The sequence below is a fragment of the Microchirus variegatus genome (genome assembly GCF_963457635.1).
Source record: "Microchirus variegatus genome assembly, chromosome: 1".
NCBI classification, from domain to species: Eukaryota; Metazoa; Chordata; class Actinopteri; order Pleuronectiformes; family Soleidae; genus Microchirus; species Microchirus variegatus.
In genome coordinates, this window is record NC_139802.1 from 34502433 (window position 1) to 34520983 (window position 18551).

At 43.6% G+C, this 18551-nt stretch overlaps 2 protein-coding genes across 5 annotated transcripts; both read right to left on the minus strand.

Annotated features, from left to right (window-relative positions):
- Positions 1-9134: 9134 nt before the first annotated feature.
- On the minus strand, positions 9135-12052 carry LOC310933219 (alpha-protein kinase 2-like). The gene is made up of 5 exons (XM_083896653.1): positions 11083-12052; positions 10820-10967; positions 10225-10352; positions 10075-10119; positions 9135-9823 (listed from the first exon to the last, which is right to left on the minus strand). The coding sequence occupies exons 1-5, from the start codon at positions 11840-11842 to the stop codon at positions 9666-9668; spliced, it is 1239 nt and encodes a 412-aa protein (XP_083752779.1). The 5' UTR covers positions 11843-12052; the 3' UTR covers positions 9135-9665.
- Positions 12052-18488, minus strand: LOC310933174 (uncharacterized protein). Of its 4 annotated transcripts, none has more exons than XM_083896597.1 (3): positions 17716-18488; positions 13921-15866; positions 12052-12608 (listed from the first exon to the last, which is right to left on the minus strand). In XM_083896597.1, the coding sequence occupies exons 2-3, from the start codon at positions 15727-15729 to the stop codon at positions 12054-12056; spliced, it is 2364 nt and encodes a 787-aa protein (XP_083752723.1). In that variant the 5' UTR covers positions 15730-15866; positions 17716-18488; the 3' UTR covers positions 12052-12053. The 4 variants fall into 4 exon arrangements, 3 of the variants coding, with proteins under 3 accessions (XP_083752723.1, XP_083752724.1, XP_083752722.1); XM_083896598.1 differs by having other exon boundaries at positions 13921-17346; XR_014592946.1 differs by adding an exon at positions 12969-13155 and having other exon boundaries at positions 12469-12608; positions 13921-18488.
- Positions 18489-18551: the final 63 nt, after the last annotated feature.

Consider the following 18551-nt stretch of genomic DNA (forward strand, 5'->3'; position numbering starts at 1 on the left):
CCAGTCAAGTAAACAAACTAACGTAAAGTCAAACTTACCGGTAGGATAGAGCTACAGCCAGTGGTTAATGAAGCCGTTCGTGGCAGCTCTTGTAGTTTGAAATCAAGATGAACACATTATTAATGAATTCGTCTGTTAACCTTTCCTGCTTTATCTCCTGATGGCACACACATGACAGGCCGTATTTAGCTGAAGAGAATTTGGCTTTATTAGCTGATTGCACAGTAGTTAGCACAGAGTTACACATTAGTGTTAAGGCACATCCTACAACACGTCTCCTCAATTGGAACAGCAGTGTCGTACTGTTTGAATGGCGGGTGGCTGTGCTAATGCGGTTGTGCGCATGCGTCGCGGCGTATGCAGCCTGTTCCAGTCGCTCCTGCTTACTTTAACTTTGTTTTCAACTTTTCTCTTTATTTTCTTTATCTTACTTGTTCTGTTTTTTACTGAGTTATTTATTAAGCTACATCCTCTCTAAACATGCTTATGTGGAGAGTTTTTGTTGTTTCGTTCGTGGTGGAATCGCTCCTTTTACTCTGCCGCTCGACAGTCGCTCAGCAACAGCGCTTTGTTTACTCCCGGGATCAGCTGATGGCGCTGAAGCCGGCCGGCTTGGCTACAGTTACGGAGGACATCCCAGCTGAACTTAGGAGGAAAACACACCGGGGATGCAGAGGGAAAGGATCGCTACGACGGAGGAATGGAGCGAAACATCGGCGACTTACGGAGAGGAAGACATACATGCCGTGTCTTCCATCTCTCATCATGGGCAACGTGAGATCACTGGGGAATAAGATGGACGAGCTGACATCGCTAACCCGGAGTCATCAGGAATACCGGCAGTGTAGCGTGATGATTTTCTCGGAGTCGTGGCTACACGCGGATGTTCCTGACCACAATGTTTCCACCGAGGGTTTTCACACTGTCCGGGCTGACAGGGACTGCGCTACGAGCGGTAAGCGTAAAGGAGGTGGGCTTGCTGTGTACGTGAACAACAGGTGGTGCAATCCTGGTCACATCACCGTAAAAGACCGCATCTGCAGCCCGGATATTGAACTGTTAGCTGTAGGTCTCCGACCTTACTATCTACCCCGTGAATTCTCACATGCCATTGTAGTTGCTGAGTATATTCCCCCGTCCGCTAACCCGACGTCAACATGTGACGTCATCCACACTACAGTCGCTGGACTACAGACTACGCACCCGAGTGCTCTCATAATAATCTCGGGTGACTTCAACCATGTTTCCATTAAAAAAACACTCCCGAAATTCACCCAGTATGTGACCTGTAAAACCAGAGAGGAGAAGACCTGCTGTATGTTAATGTAAAGGACGCATACACCTCCATGTCTCTCCCCCCGCTGGGAAGATCAGATCACAACTTGGTGATTCTCACCCCCTGCTATGTGCCTCTAGTGAAGAGGCTGCCTGTGACCACAAAGACAGTGAGGACATGGTCAGAGGACTGCTATGAGGCACTGCAGGGCTGTTTCGAGGTGACTGACTGGAATGTACTCTGTGAGCCACATGGAGAGGACATAGATGGGCTTGCTGAGTGCATTACAGACTACATCAATTTCTGTGTGGACAACATTGTCCCAGCAAGGACTGTGCGTTGTTACCCAAACAACAAGCCCTGGGTAACAAAAGACATCAAAGCCATACTTAATCAGAAGAAGAGGGCTTTCAGAGGTGGGAACAGGGAGGAACTGAGAGACATTCAGAGGGACCTGAATGATAAGATCAAAGTGGCTAAGGACAGTTACAGAAGGAAGCTGGAGAGGAAACTCCAGCTGAACAACACGAGGGAGGTCTGGAGTAGTATGAGGACCATCACTGGTTTCAGACCCGCTGGCAGTGGAGCTGATGGCAGCTTGGCTATGACCAATGAATTAAATCTATTCTTCAACAGGTTTGACACTGCTGCCCCAGCCCCTGCTAGTTCTCCTGTTGACTGTCTGCAGCCACCAACACTTATGACCTCCCCCCCTCCTCCTCCTCCTCCTGCTGATAGCACCTCATCTAACTTTTTGAGCCCCTCACACCCACCCCCCACTTCTCACACCTCTTCTGGCTCCCATGCTGCCTGCCCACTGTTTACAACACTTCATGTAAGAAGACAGCTGAGCAAACTCCCCACTGGTAAGGCTGCAGGCCCTGACGGTGTCAGGCCACATGTTCTCAAAACCTGCGCTGAACAGCTCTGTGGAGTGCTTCACCATGTCTTCAACATGAGTCTGAGTCTCCAGAAGGTCCCTGTGATATGGAAGACGTCCTGCCTCGTTCCTGTGCCAAAGACGCAGCAGCCCACTGCTTTCTCTGACTACCGACCGGTGGCACTGACGTCACATATCATGAAGACTCTGGAGAGACTCGTGCTGGAGCAGCTCAGGCCTATGGTCAGGTCGCATCTGGATCCCCTCCAGTTCGCCTATCAGCCCCGGATAGGAGTTGAGGATGCCCTCATCTACCTGCTGAATCGTGCCTACGCCCACCTGGACAAGCCGGGGAGCACTGTGAGGGTCACATTCTTTGACTTCTCCAGTGCTTTCAATACCATCAGGCCTGCCCTACTGGGTGACAAGCTGACGACGATGCTGGTGGACCCTCCCCTTGTGTCCTGGATTGTTGACTACCTCACTGGTAGACCACAGTACGTGCGCTAGCGGCACTGTGTGTCAGATGTATTGGTCAGCAACATTGGGGCCCCACAAGGGACTGTCCTCTCTCCTTTCCTCTTCACCCTTTACACCACAGACTTCAGCTACAAGACAGAGTCTTGTCATCTCCAGAAGTTTTCTGATGACTCTGCTGTGGTTGGATGTATCACTAAGGGTGAGGAGGCTGAGTACAGGGCTGTGGTGGACAACTTTGTCTCATGGTGTGAGCTGAACCACCTGCAGCTCAACACCACAAAAACCAAAGAGCTGGTGGTGGATCTGAGGAGGAAGAGGACACCAGCGACCCCACTTTCCATCCAGGGGCATAATGTGGACACTGTTGAACATTATAAATACCTGGGAGTGTTCATTGACAATAAACTGGACTGGACTAAGAACACTGAAGTCCTTTACAAGAAGGGACAGAGCCGCCTCTATTTTCTGAGGAGGCTCCGCTCCTTTAACATCTGCCGGACAATGCTGAGGATGTTTTATGAGTCTGTGGTGGCCAGTGCTGTTCTGTTTGCTGTTGTGTGCTGGGGCAGCAGACTGAGAGTAGCAGATGCCAACAGACTCAATAAGCTGCTCAGGAAGGCCAGTGACGTTGTGGGAATGGAGCTGGACACTTTGACAGCAGTGTCAGACAGAAGGATGCTGTCAAAGGTGAGGGCGATACTACAGCATGACTCTCACCCTCTCCACAACGCTCTGGTCAAACAGAGGAGCACCTTCAGCCAGAGACTGATCGCTCCTAAATGCACCACAGAGCGCCACAGGAAGTCATTTCTGCCTGTGGCCATAAATCTTTACAACTCCTCCCTCTGATGATCAGACTCTTTATAAATAAATAAACAAACAAACAACAGACAAACAATAATTACCCATTCTCATCTAACTTTCATTTGTTTATACTTACATTCTCTGTATATTGTATATATTTCCAGATTGTCTACATTGTTTATTGTATTGTTTATTTTATTTCATTTAGCTTATTGTCTATTTCACTGTCTTATTTTATTTTATTTTATTTACATATTTTATTTTATTTACATCTGTATATCTAGCTCTTGTTTCCTCATGCTGTATTTCTTCTTACTTTGCACAGAGCATCTGGAACAAAAACAATTTCCCCCCGGGGATTAATAAAGTATTCTGATTCTGATTCTGATGATTCTGATAAGCTTCATTAAGGGTTGCGGGGGTGCTGTGCCAATCTCAGCTGACATTAAAAGTTAAAATAAATAAAACATTCATACTATACAGACTTTCAAACTGTCAGGTCAAAACGTTTACATTAGAAAAGAAAGTAACGCGTCAACAACATATCTATCGAGCACACCAAATATTTAATGACGGAGCTGTCTGAGCCAGCGGATCGTTTCAACAGGGCAGGCCGAGATAAGGCTGCTCTGTGCCGGGCACTGCACTAACTGAGCGTCCGCTGAGATGGAGCTGATCACCTCCTACAAAGTCGCTGCCAAACTATAAATACATCACATCTTAATACACAAACCACATTTTTGAATTCCAAATTACTAATTTCTCGCCTCCAATGATTGTTGGGGAGGGTTGTTTTCTCTGCTGCTGTGTTCTGGCGAAAAACCAAAGCGATTATCCTGTATCTGCACTCGATTGTTCTTCCTTCATCCTTGAACTAACTGGATGTCTGTCGCAGTAATTTGAATCTGAATTGTGAGAACTGAATTTGAATCGTGAGAATCGAATGTGAAGAGATATGGAGTGTTGAATTTGAATAATTCAGTTTCAAATTATACTATTCAGATTCAGTTTTTCAATGCAATAATTCAAATTAAACAATACAAATTCAAATGATGTGATTCAAATTCAGTTTTTTTTAATGCAATTATTCAAGTTTAGTGATTCAAATTCAAATATAAATGATTCAATTTTTTTTATTTTTATGTTTTACTCGTTTTGCCTTGGCCCTTGCGCCCCCTTTGTCCATGGCGGGTCACATGGGAAAAGCCTTTGATCAGATTGCCACATTTGAGGGCTACAGACAGCATTTCATGTGTTAACTGAAACTATCAGTCATAAATGATGATGACCATGATTATGGTAATTACGATGCAAGCCTGACAGTTCCTATAAAACCACCAGATCAAGTAACTTTCCCTGGGCCTACACAGTAAACTATGAGAGGCCGTTTGAGAAATAATTCAGTCTTACGCTCACATGTTATATCATGCTCTCTCACAAACACTAGTATAGTCGCGCACACTTACTATCATACTCTCTCACAAACAGTGAGTAGGATAGTGTTTGTGAGAGAGTATGGTCATAAATGTATGTGACTATGATATCGTTTGTGAGAGACTATGATAGTGTTTTGTGAGTATGATGTAACAACGGCCTCTCATAGTAAACAGCCTATTCAGGTTTTCCACTGATGTCTGTGGCAGTCTCTGTTTCTGTTTTTATGTCATGTTTTCAAAAATTCTTTGACCAGGGTTATCTCACTGTATATTAGAATAGAATAGAATGCCTTTATTGTCATCATACAGTTGTACAACGAGATTTACTTGACTTCACCTTGAAAGTGCATACAGCTAAAAACGAAGAACATTAACAACAACAACAACAACAACAACAACCAGAGTATGGGTCAAAAAGGACATTAAAAAAAAAGTGACCCTAGTTAACGTGAGGTGGGTCTTCAGTTTCAGCGTACTACATTAAATGGATAAACAGCCATCAATTCTTATTGCACAGTATGAAATAGCAGGTCTATAGCAGGGTTTAAATATAAAAAGTGCATTTCTATGAGACGTGACCCATAGCAGGGTATAAAAAAATAATAAATAAGACTATTTCCACAGTATGAAATGTAATTTTTTTTCAGTATATGAAATATAGAAATATAAATATCAAAGTGTGAGATGTGATTTTAGAAGCATATAGAATATAAATATCATAGAATGAAATGTAATTTTGCAGTATATAAAAATAGAAATATAATATTACACAGTATGAAAGTGAGTTTAGCAGGGTACCATTTAAAAATATAGATATTGCACAGTTTGGAATGTAATTTAAGCAGGATAAAAATCTGTATATACAATATAAGTAGTGCACAGTATATAAGTATTGCATAGTGTGGGGTAAATTATTAAATAAATAAGCATTTCAGCCTGAAATGTAGAGTATTGCACATGCCAGAATGTGTGAGAGTATGTGGTAGAGGTAGGATGGTCAGTGCATGTCCATGTTCAGTGTGGTTATGGCTCTGGGGAAGAAGCTGTCCTTCAGTCTTTTTTTCCGAGCTCGGACACACCTGTAGCGTCTGCCAGAGGGCAGCATGTCGAACAGATGAAAGCCGGGGTGGGAACTGTCCTTAACAATGTTCCTCGCTCTGTTCAGGCAGCGAGAGTGGTAAATGTCCTTTAGGGAGGGGAGAGTGCAGCCGATGATCCTCTGTGCTGCGTTGATGACTCTCTGAAGACCCTTCCTGTCTGCTTCAGTGCAGCTGGCGTACCACACTGTGATGCAGTACAGCAGCAGGCTCTCTATGGAAGAGCGGTAGAAGTTCACCAGCAGCTTCTCATCCAGGTTGTTTTTCCTGAGCACTCTCAGGAAGTACAGGCGTTGTTGGGCCTTCTTGGTGATCTCCGTGATGTTCGGGGTCCAGGAGAGGTCAGCCGAGATGACGGTGCCTAGGAACTTGAAGGTCTGGACCCTCTCTACACAGACACCGTTGATGTAGAGGGGAGCTGGGTCTGCGCGGTGCCTCCTGAAGTCGATGACGATTTCCTTTGTCTTTGTGGCATTCAGTGCCAGGTTGTTCGCTGAACACCACGTTGTCAACTTCAGGATCTCATCCCTGTAAGAAGACTGATCTCCCCCTGAGATTAGTCCAACCACAGTGGTGTCGTCTGCGAACTTGACGATGGTGTTACCAAGGTGGGTTGGGCTACAGTCATGGGTGTAGAGGGAGTACAGTAGTGGGCTCAGCACACACCCCTGTGGAGAGCCGGTGCTGAGTGTGCGGGTGGAGGAGATGTGGTCACCAAGTTTAACAGTCTGTGGACGGTTCGTGAGGAAGTCTTTTATCCATGAGCAGGTGTGTGTGTGGAGGCCTAAATCCACAAGTTTACTGACCAGAATGTCCGGGATGATTGTGTTGAAGGCTGAGCTGTAATCAATGAAGAGTAGCCTCACATAGCTCCCCTGGTGCTCCAGGTGGCTCAGCGCAGTGTGGAGAGCTATGGCTATGGCATCCTCCGTGGATCTGTTTGCTCTATAAGCAAACTGATGTGGATCGAAGGTCTGAGGAAGGCTGTCTTTGATGTGGTGAAGAACCAGCCTCTCAAAGCACTTCATGATGACCGGTGTTAGGGCGACTGGGCGGTAGTCGTTGAGGCTGTCTGTGGATGATTTCTTGGGCACGGGAATGATTGTAGCTGTCTTCAGGCAGGATGGGATGGTGGCTTGAGACAGGGAACGGTTGAAGATGCGGGTGAAAACTTGTGAGAGCTGGTCTGCACAGGCTTTGAGCACCTTCCCTGGTATCCCGTCCGGGCCAGCTGCCTTCCTTGGGTTTACTGCTCTTAGCACCCGTCTCACTTCAGAATCCTGTACAGTCAGTGTGACGGTGCTGGGTGCTGGTGGCTGCAGAGGTGGTGAGGCTGTATGGGGCTCAGTTTTCTCGAATCTTGCGAAGAAGCAGTTCAGCTCCTCTGCCAGCGAGGCGTCTGGGTTCCCAGGTGTGATGTTACAGCCCCTGAAGTTTGTGATATGCTGTATGCCTTGCCACACCTGTCGTGGGTTGTTATCAGAGAGGTGGTCCTCTATCCTCTTCCTGTAGGCCGACTTAGCATCCTTGATTCCTCTCTTCAGGTCTGCTCTGGAGGCACTGTACAGTTCCCTGTCACCTAACTAACCCTGTCACGCTTCCTGAGCAGCATTCGGACCTGGCTGATCATCCAGGGTTTCTGGTTGGGAAAAACCCGAATGCTTTTTTCCACAGTGACGTTCCCAATGCAGTACCTGATGTATGCCAGTACTGCTTCTGTGTGCTCTGCCAGGTCCTGGTGTTCAAATACATCCCACTGAGTGTTCGCATAACAGTCCTGTAGCTGAGAGAGTGCATCGTCCGGCCAGGTTGTAACAGTCTTTTTGAGAGGTGTAGTTCTCCTCCTGAGAGGGGTGTATGCCGGGGTAAGGAGCAGAGAGAGGTGATCTGACTGGCCTGGATGAGGTTGTGGTATGGCTCTGTATGCATGCTCGATGTTAGAATAAACATGATCCAGTGTATTTGCACCCCTGGTTGGACACTTAACGTGCTGAAAAAATTTCGGAAGAACCGTCTTAAGGTTCGCCTGATTAAAATCCCCAGCTATAATGTGAACTCCATGTGGGTGCGCGCGCAGCTGTGTGTTCATTGTTTTAAGCAGGCTAGCGAGAGCTTTGCTAACGTTAGCATCCGGAGGTATGTATTATAAAATAAAAACTAATAATTATACAATTTCAACTGTATTGTATTGATTTGTATTGTATTGCATTGCATTGTATTGTATTCTATTCAGCAACACAATAGAGGAACCAAAATGTTTAGCTTGTTGAAATTATAAACTGTGATGCTAAGCAGGAGTGAATTATATTTTTGTCAAATTTACAAATGAAATTGCAGTGTGTCTGAGAGAGTTATGTTGTTGTCTTATGTTGTATGTTATCTTAGACAAAGTTCTAAGAGCATGAACATAACTCAGTGAATCTTGGGTTTTGCAGTTTTATTTGTCACCACATGGTGTGCCAATAACTGTCACTGTTGCTGCTTTCTGGTGCTTGGTGTTGATGTTGTGCAAAAGGTCTCAACACATCCTGGTCTCTCTCTTCTGTCTCTACCTTGCCTCTCTCTTTCCCTTTTTCCTTCCCCTTTCTGTCCCCCACCTCTTGATTGTCTCCCACTTTTCCTTTCACCCCAACCGGTCGAGGCAGATGCTGCATATCTTTGAGTGATTCTGATGCCTATAGTGCTTACTTATTGCGTGAACTGTTGGGTTTCTCTTCTCTGTATAATATTGTAAAGGTGCTTGTCTTACTATGTGCACGACCTTGAGATAATATAGTGATTTGGTGGATATTTGATGGATTTTTAGGACAAAAACATCTTCCACAGTCTTAAGTATTTAATGTGACCTACTCTTATATTTGAAAAGGAGCATGAGCCTGGCTCTCTTAAGCCTGTGTTTGTCCTACTATTTCATATCAAAAAATATCTGGTCTATTAAGCAATGTTACATACACGTGTTAAACAGATTGAAAGTTTGCTAATGTGACGAGTCCATAAGACTGATTGGCTTTTAGACCAATGGGAAGTCACAGCAGGTGTAGAGAGAGGGTGGAGCAGCAGGAAGAACATGGCAGTGTGTAATTCTGGCATTACATATAAGCTACTGGTTACCGGAATTTTAACTCCATTTCAAGAAGAAAATAAACAAAACCATATTTTTCAGTAGTGCAAACATTGTTTAATACAAATAACAATGCAAACAGGAATGATTTCAAAACACAGAATAAAATATTGTTTAAGTTGTATTCAAATTTGAAAGTTGAACTCTCCCTGCAATTTGCCCTGTAGTTGTGATGTAGTCGTTTTAGTCAGTCTTCCTTCTTCTTCAGAACACCAGGTGATGAGATGATAATGCAGAATGAGACACAACAACAACCGTGACACAACACTTTTAATTTGCAATATTTACTCTTTTCAAAGGCAGTGGTGAACTGATTGTAACTTCACAATTCTGAATTAATAACCAAAGCCTTTGTCCAACCCCATAAACTCCCCTTTCAGTTATAACTTGCCCTTCACTGTTGGCCCAAAGGTCTTCTTCTTGGGTGCAGCAGGACGTTGGGCTTTGTTTTTAGACGCAGACGTGGGCTTTTTGGCTTTAGGCTGAAGGGAAGCGAGGCCCAGGATCTCACAGTACATGTTGCACTGATGCAAAGCTTTGAACTGGTCAATGAAGGAGGTGGAACAATTTCTCATGAAGCCCTTATATCTTCCCCAAAGTGGACCTTTTCAGTGAGGATGCTCACAGGATGGTTATCTCCAAAGTATTGGTCAGATAGGAAATCATCTTTGAACATCAGCCTGGAACAGAGGGCATCCTCTTCCTCACATCCCATCTCCACAGGAGCAGCTGGGAAATAGACAATATTTCATTAGGGTGTGAGACTGCAGACACTGGGTAGTGTTTTGGCAAACAAAGTTACACACTGGAGCTTGAAATATTAAAACTGCAGTACATTTAAATATAACTTTCAAACCATTGTAAGATGAGTTCACACAATACTGTTCCACAAATAATGTTACCTTGTTTCATTGTTCATCAGAACAAATAGAGGCAAACTAATTTGATTCTCCACATCTTATTCTAAGATTGCAACTCACATGGGATTGTGTTTGGAGATGGAGGAATGACGATCTCACTGAGCACTGTGAAAAGATACAGGTTTGTTATTTGATACCTTAAACTGAGTTGAACACACAGTTTCTAAATCCTTTTTTATAGTCAGCAATTGCTATTGTTTTTTTTTTTACCTTCATATGTTAGCAGGTAGTCCAGGGTGACTGATCCGTGTAAGCTGCTGAGGCAACACTGATACTTGCCCAAGTCTTTGTGAGAAGCGTTGGAAATGGTGAGTGACACCCTGCTCTCATCCCCTGTACTTCATAAAAAGACAGTGTCACAAAATGAATAATTCACCAACATGTGTGTCTTTTCAATTTCATTTAATTATTTACATCATGATATACAATTATTTATATAAATGTGCAAGCCAAAATTTGGTACATACTATTTTCATCGCTTCTGGCCAGAGGAAATGTTGTACAAATGTACTAATGAACATTTAGGGGGTCAATGAAGGAGGGGGGTACAGGGTATTCGGATACCAGAAGACCTTACCTTTTTCCTTCTGCTTCAAAACACAAAACACCTGCTGTGGCTGGTTTGTCTGAGCTGGCTGTTGTCTGAGGTACATCCAGTATGAAAGGCTTGTCCTAAGGCTATTGTTATATATGCAATAATGGTAAATGGTCTGTATTTATACAGTGCTTTTCTAGTCTTGATGACCACTCAAAGCTGCTTTACACTACAGTTTTGCCATTCACCCATTTGTGCAAAAGTCAATACCTTCTCTTGATGTCAGCGAGGACAGTGCCCTCTCTGCTCCAAGTTACAGTGTAGTCAGAGAAGACAGCAGCAAACTGACACCACAGGCACAGACTCTGGGGGTCTCCGTTCACCGGCACTGCCTGGATGAGCTGCACCACCTTAGGGTCTGCAGACATTATCATGTGCTTTTCTCATGTGCTGAAGTATTTGTGCGTTCATACTATAGTGTTGACTATGTTGATAGCATGCAGAAGATAACTTGCTCAATGCATGCGCCTTACCTTCCTTCGGTGGTATTTTCTGCTTGACTACTTCACTGTATGCCTTTTTCCGAGTTGCCTCATCCACCTTGGACTCCTCTGTCTTCCCCTTGATTTGAACATCTGGCTTTGGTAGTTTAGACTCCAAAACGTTAAGAATCTTCCCAAACTTCCCAAACTTGTCCTCTGAAATTCGTCGTCTTTTAATAATGTCATCTTTAAGAGGACTGGTAAAGTTTTTTGGCTGTTGGTCTTTATGATCAGTGTGATGCACAGGTTTTTCTGCCTGGGGAGCTTTAGCTTCTAGTTGCCTGTTTCCCCCCCCGGCCACATCTAACGGACTTCTGTCTTTTTGAGTTTTCTCAGCTTTAGAACCCAGTTTAGCCTCAAACATATCAATTCTTCCTTTTGCAGTCTTTGGTTTTGCTCCATTCTCTTCATCAACTAGTAGCGCCCCTACGTTCTTTTGGGCTGTTGCATCCTGCACATGTTTTTTTTTCTTTTTGCCATGAGTTTTGCTTGGAGCTTTCTCTGCTGGCTTACTGGTCTCAGCCCCAAATATAGCTGGAGGGTCTTCACATTCAGCTGGTACGTTCTCAATGACACACTTTTCACCAGTAATAGGAAAAACTTCTTGCTGTTTGCAGGTCTGCTTACCTGAAACATTACATACATTCTCCTGTTTCTTGGAGGCCTGTGCATTATGATGATGACCTGCTGATTTGTCCTTCTTGGAGCGTGTCTTGTTGTCCAAGGTGTGCTTGTGACTTTTGTGAGGCATCTTTTCGGCTATTGTCTGCTTTGGTTGAGGCTCCTCAGATGGAACAGCTGTGACAGGCTTTGCAGGCCTGGAGACAAATGGGTCATTTATGTCTAATGTGATGATTGCAATACGGCTTTTCTCCAAGATGATGGAATGATCAGCAGCAGCAACAGCCAAGTTTGAGATTCCTCTACTGAGAGCATTAATCTCCTCAATTATTGTTTTTCTCTCAGTCAGGAGACACTTTCTGCTCGTATTTCGCAGTAGAGTCTATTGTATTTTCTTTGTTTTGAATCGGCTCCTTGTAACCTTCCGAGGGTGGTTTATCATTAATTCCACCCGAGGTTGGCCAGAGAAGGCAGGGTCGTATGTGATCACAAGTTGGGCCTCTGTTGTCATTGAGAGACCTTTTAGCAAAAATTTGATCGCTTTCCAAACTGCTGCCTTTCTGACATCCAAGAGACGAGCTGGTACTGAGTGGAGCTATGGGCATAATAAACTTGGGACTCCCCCACTGTGGCTCCACCTGGCAAGTTCCATCAAGGTCTGTTAAAGTGTCAGGCAACTCGTGCTTGTGGACATCAACACGCAAGCCAGGTTGTGTGTCTACACCTTGCACGTGTAAGTTTGTCAGAGTGTGCGTGCTAAGGAAACGAGGGTCTGCTGAGGGTACGGTTGTTCCACCATCAACCCTGTTTGATCCACAGCTCCTTTTAGCCTTCTGCTTGTCCACTGAAGCTGGACTGTGTTCATTTGTCACTTCACACAGTCCATCTGCGGAGGTCTGATAATGAAAGAGACAGTTAATTACAGCTTTCAGAGACAATTCACGAACAAGAACTTTGAATGCTTGGATATCAGCCTATTCGAGTTTCAGACTGTAAATGATCTAATAATTCCATACTTACAATACTAATATAATCTACTGTTGTGTCGGTCATGAGTGATTCGTTCGAAAGCACTGAACGATTCGGTGAATGAATCTTTCGAACAAATCATTTAATGAACCGATTCTAGTGATTCAGTACACTCAAATGAACTGCCGATCTCATCACTAATATAATCAACACGAAAACACAACAATTTAAAAGAAATTGCAGTTACAATCCCATGCACTTTTTTAATCTGTCTGGTCAACACATACCTTTCTATACAGCCACGAATCAGATGCCTAAAAAACACCATGCCTCTGTGTCCAATCCCACAGTCCATATGTCCTGCATGCAAATGGCCCTTACAGTGCCACTGTAATAGACAGGATCTCCTGCTTTATTGCGTGCACCAACGCCTATCAAAAGTCATCTCTCTTGGCCTGTGGACCTGTCAGGATCCTGGTGTGGGGTTTTTAAAGGAGATGCAGTGGGGATGGGTGTGTTAAAGGGGGGTGTACAAAAAAAAGAGAGAGAGAGGGGTCATGTTTCAGTCCTCAGCTGTGCTGTCCTCTCACCCCACCACCCATGACATGCCACAGATGCATGCTATTATCATTGAACTCTCAGCTATAATTAGAAGCCATTTCTTTCCATCTGAAGTTCTCCTCTCATGCACCCCTGTTTTCTCCAGCTCACACAGCTGTCAGACTTTTGAGATGGGAGCCAAAGGACTTATCCAGTGATACAGAATCAAGCCTGAGTGGAAGTCCTTGGGTGCAAACTGAGTGGCTCCAATCCAATGCGAGGCGACAATACTCGTGAGTGTCACGTTGTGACTGACATCCCTGTATGTCAATGTACGATGTATTCCATGGACCTTCTGTCTGGCTGTAGGCATCACAACATTGGCAAGGGGAGGAGGAGGAATGTCTCATAACATCCTGGCTGTGTTTTCAAAGAGCTTGGCTCATTCATCTGTTGGTCAGCATCACTGATAAAGGGTGAATCTTCCCACTGCTCTTGTCCACACAAGCATGTAAGACAATGTGTTGTATGTTTTGGAGTGTGTGTGGCGAGGCACATGCAAATGTTAAAATGTTTTTTTTTTTAAAGTTTAAAAAAACATTCCCAAGATTAGTTATGAAATATCCTGCTATTTCAATGTTTTTCCTCACCAAACAGATCACAAGCATCTGCCAAAAGAGTTCATGCAGATGATCTTACCTCTCCTATCACGAGCCATACAGGTGCGTTTTGTTCCTCCAAATCTGAATCCTCTGTTATATTTAGTATGACTGGCTCTTCTTTACTCATGAAAATGTCTGTGTCCAAGTCAACATATCCATCAAAGTGGGGGAGATCTAAGTCAGTACTGTATCCTCCAGGAGATCCCACGGTAGCACTAGATGAACCCAAGGGTGACAGTGGGTGAATGGAATATGTCAAGGATCCAGACTGGCTGTTTTGGATTTCTTCTGCCTTCTTTTCTCCTTCTTGTAGGTGGTCACACAAAGCCTCTGTGCTGTGGGAGCTCACTGTGTCTTGAAGCTCAGGTCCTGTAGCTCTGAGGAGTGAAGAGAAACTGTCCTGTTCAGCGAGGATGGAGCTCTCAGTGACATTTTGTGCTTCTGGAGGCTGATCCAGAATGCCCATGGCGGACTGTGATTGTGACCACTTAGCTGTTTTCTGATTTCGTCCTTCTATAGATGTCTGCTTCTCTGTATCAGTGATAACCTCTGCTAGTGCCTGTGTCAATGCATCAATCTCAGTGCCAAGCTCTGCAAAAGCAGGTGTGATGTCTTCTGATGGAGCCACAATGATTGCGGTCCAGTCTGACAATGCACTTTTCCAGCTGTCCACTGATGGCAGCCTCTCAACCAGTGGCCCACAGCCTCTAGTGTATTCACAGGGCCAGCCAATCCCCTCACAACCTTCAGCTTTGCAACTTGACTCTTGTGTCTCTCCACAAAGGAAAGATAAGTCACTGGTTACTGAGAGTTCTCCTTGCGTCACAGAATGGCTCCTCCTGTCCAAAACATCCACATCTACTGTATCTTCACCTGCCAGATACTGACATGCATCCAGCCAAAGCTCCTCAGGGCTGTCACATGGTCGTACTTGGGGGGAGACAGCTCTGACCTCTGCTTTCCCTCCTCTCTCACCATTTACTGACATCAAGCGCTCACCACAGGCATTTGCAACAGGTGGTCCCAGCCCTGCGCGTTGTCTCAAGTCTGACTCATAGACCGTTGCTTGTTCCTCAGGAAAGTTGTGATGACTCTTTGTCAGGACGTCTGCTGAGTCACTCATCAGGACATTGTGTGAATCACTCTCATGACGTGTCTGTGTTGCTTCTATTTGTGACAATGACTGGAAATCTGGACGTTGAATCTCACGGGGGGCTACATCGAAGTCCTGTGTTTCACTTTCGAAGATGTAAAGGCTCGACACAGGTGCTATAGCTGTGTCACTCTCTGAACTATCTGGGTGAGGTGATGGTGGACGTTCCATTAAATCTGCAGAAATAGATGACTCAGCCCCAAGTGAAGTATTGTCTTGATTGAGAGGAAAGGACAGGGGGGACTTTTGTTTAATGTAAAACTCTGATAAAGTGTCAGCTGGTAGCAAGATAAGGTCATGAGGCTGATGAGGTAAAAGAGGCAATGCAGATTCTGTTGTGCCAGAGCAGGAATAAACACTAAGATTATTATCCGTTGACACAGATTCTGAGCTAAGTGACAAATAATATGACGCACTATGACTGGATGGTGAATGCCTTAAGCAGTCCAAGTTGGTGCTTTTCTCACAAGAGAGACATGTGGAACCATTTATTATAGTGGATTTATCAATGGGGTCTGAGAAAGCTGGCACAGTCCCTGCATCTGCACTGAGAGGAGATGGTATGGTTTCTGCAGGACTGTGTAACACGTGTGTTACACTGTGTGCACGAGTGTCTAGATTCTCTGTCTGACTCTCTGTGAGAGGTGCTGGTGACTGTTTTTGGTCATCTGTGCAAAAGAATGACTGGTCCATTGGGACTTCTTGTTGAAACTGCTCAAGCCAATAGTCAACAGGGTTGCTAAAGATTGTGACTCAGTGTATCTTGCTTCTCAGGTTCCATCACATTTGCTTAGGTGCAGCTGCATCCTGGTGTTTTTTCAGGTTAGTACCTGCAAAATAAAAACACAGTTATATGTTGTATATACGTGTGTGTGTGTGACTAATAAACTGTAAACATTGCCAAATAATCAAATAACCTCAATTCAGAATAAGCAACCTAAGTATTTTAAAGCCTTAAATTAGACCCACTATGCCCCTAGCTCTTACTTAGGTGAGGTTATTATCTTATCTGCGGGGGACGCCCATGTAAATGTCAATATTTACTGAAAAGCCTCCTGTTGTTACTTTACTTAACTGATAAAAGAAAGTCTGGTGTGTTTGATCATCCAAGTAACAGACTCCAGACTAACAGACTTTGGGGTCACTTAAAACTGTCCTTTATTTTATACTATATATAAGACTATAAAATTAAATTAATCAGAAATATACTGTATACATTGTTAATGTGGTAAACGACTATTCTAGCTGCAAACGTCTGGTTTTTAATGGAATATGTACATAGGTGTATAGAGGCCCATTTCCAGCAACCATCTCTCCAGTGTTCTAATGGTACATTGTGTTTGCTAATCGCGTTAGAAGGCTATTGGATGATTAGAAAACCCTTGAAAACCCTTGTGCAGTTATGTTAGCACAGCTGAAATTTTGAAATTATTTCTATATTTTCTATTCATTTTGCAACTCTTTTGATGACTAAAAGTGTGAATTTTAATGGAAAACACAAACAAATAGTATAGGTGACCCTGCATAGGTAACTTTTGAACAGTAGTTTATGCATTTTTTACATTGTCAATACACCGGTGCCTTCTTTCAGCTTTTACATTAACATGTAAACAAATCTGTAACTCGGCCTGAACAATCATTTTTTGTTTATACAATTAGTGATTTTTTATTTGATTTTTTCAAATCAGACTGTCTCAGCTGAAAAAAGGGACATAAGACACTCTTTATTGTAAGTAATGGAAAAAATCTGCCTAAATCCTCTCAGTTCTAAGGTTTACTATCAGCCAAACATTTAGGAAACAACAGTGAAGATGTTTGTATGTGTGTTCTACACACCTGCAAATGCTAATGTGGCTGTTATTGTTATTGTTGTTATTTGTCTTGTCCTCCTCGGACAACATGACATACAGTACTGTACGTACCGATGCCTGAGGTGATGAAGAGTGAGGTTCTAAAACATGCACCCTGATTTGGAAGATTGCAGGAGGGGAGCTGGTGGCACAGACACCGGAAAAATACCAGTTCTTCTTCACCCATGACCTGCATTTGTGACATTCCTGCTGCACTGAAGGACAAGCTGAGTCCACACGCCGGAGATGTTTACAATAGAGCACAGAGCTTTGGTCGTTTGACGAATATTATTAACACAAATATTAACACAATTTTCAAAAAATCCAAATGGAGTCATTACCAAAAAGGTTTTTGAACGTACTTGTATATCAGTTATATCATTTAGACGTTGCAAGCTGGATTCAAACCAGTCTCCTCAGTGTTGTTGATTAGTGAATTCAACCTTCATTTGTTCTGACGCTAAAAACAAAACAAAACAATAAAAGCTGTCAGCATCTGTATGTCCCACAGCAAGTACGTGTAATCTGATTTCATCTGGAATGTATGTGCCAAAATAGATGCATCCTTGGTCACACATTCTCACAAGCGACCGCAAAAATGTGACACTTCCACAACAATGGCGGGTTACAAATTAGACAGAGACTGAAAATTAAAAAATGATATTTAGAAAGCATATCGATTCTGAAGCTTTACATTTATGATGTGTACTACGTTGTTGTTATGTCACTTTAACCGGCACAACTGGCAGCATGAAGCGATCGCAGAGAAAGGTATAAATGAATCGTAATACAAGCTACTTCACTGCAGAGTTGATTTTGATTTACGTACCTTTTTCATAGCAGAGTAGTTGTAGTTGTAAACCTATGATGTAGAACTTCAACATGAGCTCAGGCAGAGCCGACAGTCTCAGGGGGTGTGCTTCTATTTTTCTTCTATCCAATATCTCTATTTACAGCCTCTTCCTGTGATGGCCTGCTGCACAGAATTCTTTTGGTGAAAATGTTTTTGGTGTAGCAGAAATGAGTGGCCTATTAAGAATGACAAGAATATCCAGAAGAATAATTATGGCTCAAATAAGTTTATAGAATATAAAATATTATTTGCGTGCGAATGAAACACACAAAATGTTTCCGAGTCTGATACGTTACATCATGTTGAGCATGTTGTTTTGTGTTGTGGATTGGCAGAGGCCCCCGTGGACCCATGTAGTCATGGAGAGACGTATCATCTTACCAAAGCACGATATATTTTTACACCATGTCGTTGTGCAGTCTGCCTCAGATTGGTACCAGGTGGAGAATGGTGCTGCGCATAAAAGAAGAGTGCGTCACAACCACGTGGTGTTTGTGTAAGCTGAGGAACGCTTATTCAAGGTCTACAGCAGGTGTGTCAGGGGAACACACCGCACATGAATGACGAGACTCATTTTTCCATATTCCGAAGCGCATGGCAGTCTAATTACAAAATAAACCATAATTCAAAGCAAATACTACGATTAGATTGTTGGACTCTTTATTTGATCAGAGACCTTTTAACACTCAAATTCTGTCGGTGAAAACTAAGAAAACTAAAACCCTGGGCAGGAGGATCTGCTGTTCAGGAGACGGGATCCTTACGTCACGACTCCATGCTTTTTCAGACCGCTTGCAGAGCCCAAGAATACA

Coding starts and splice junctions, on each gene's coding strand:
- LOC310933219 (XM_083896653.1), bottom strand. CDS start 11,842: ATGCCTCACAAAAGTCACAAGCACACCTTGGACAACAAGACACGCTCC. Junction 10,968..11,082: donor GAAAATACCACCGAAGGAAG/GTAAGGCGCATG, acceptor TAATGTCTGCAG/ACCCTAAGGTGGTGCAGCTC. Junction 9,824..10,074: donor ATCTCCAAACACAATCCCAT/GTGAGTTGCAAT, acceptor TCTATTTCCCAG/CTGCTCCTGTGGAGATGGGA.
- LOC310933174 (XM_083896597.1), bottom strand. CDS start 15,729: ATGGACCAGTCATTCTTTTGCACAGATGACCAAAAACAGTCACCAGCA. Junction 12,609..13,920: donor TATGGCTCGTGATAGGAGAG/GTAAGATCATCT, acceptor TTTCATTATCAG/ACCTCCGCAGATGGACTGTG.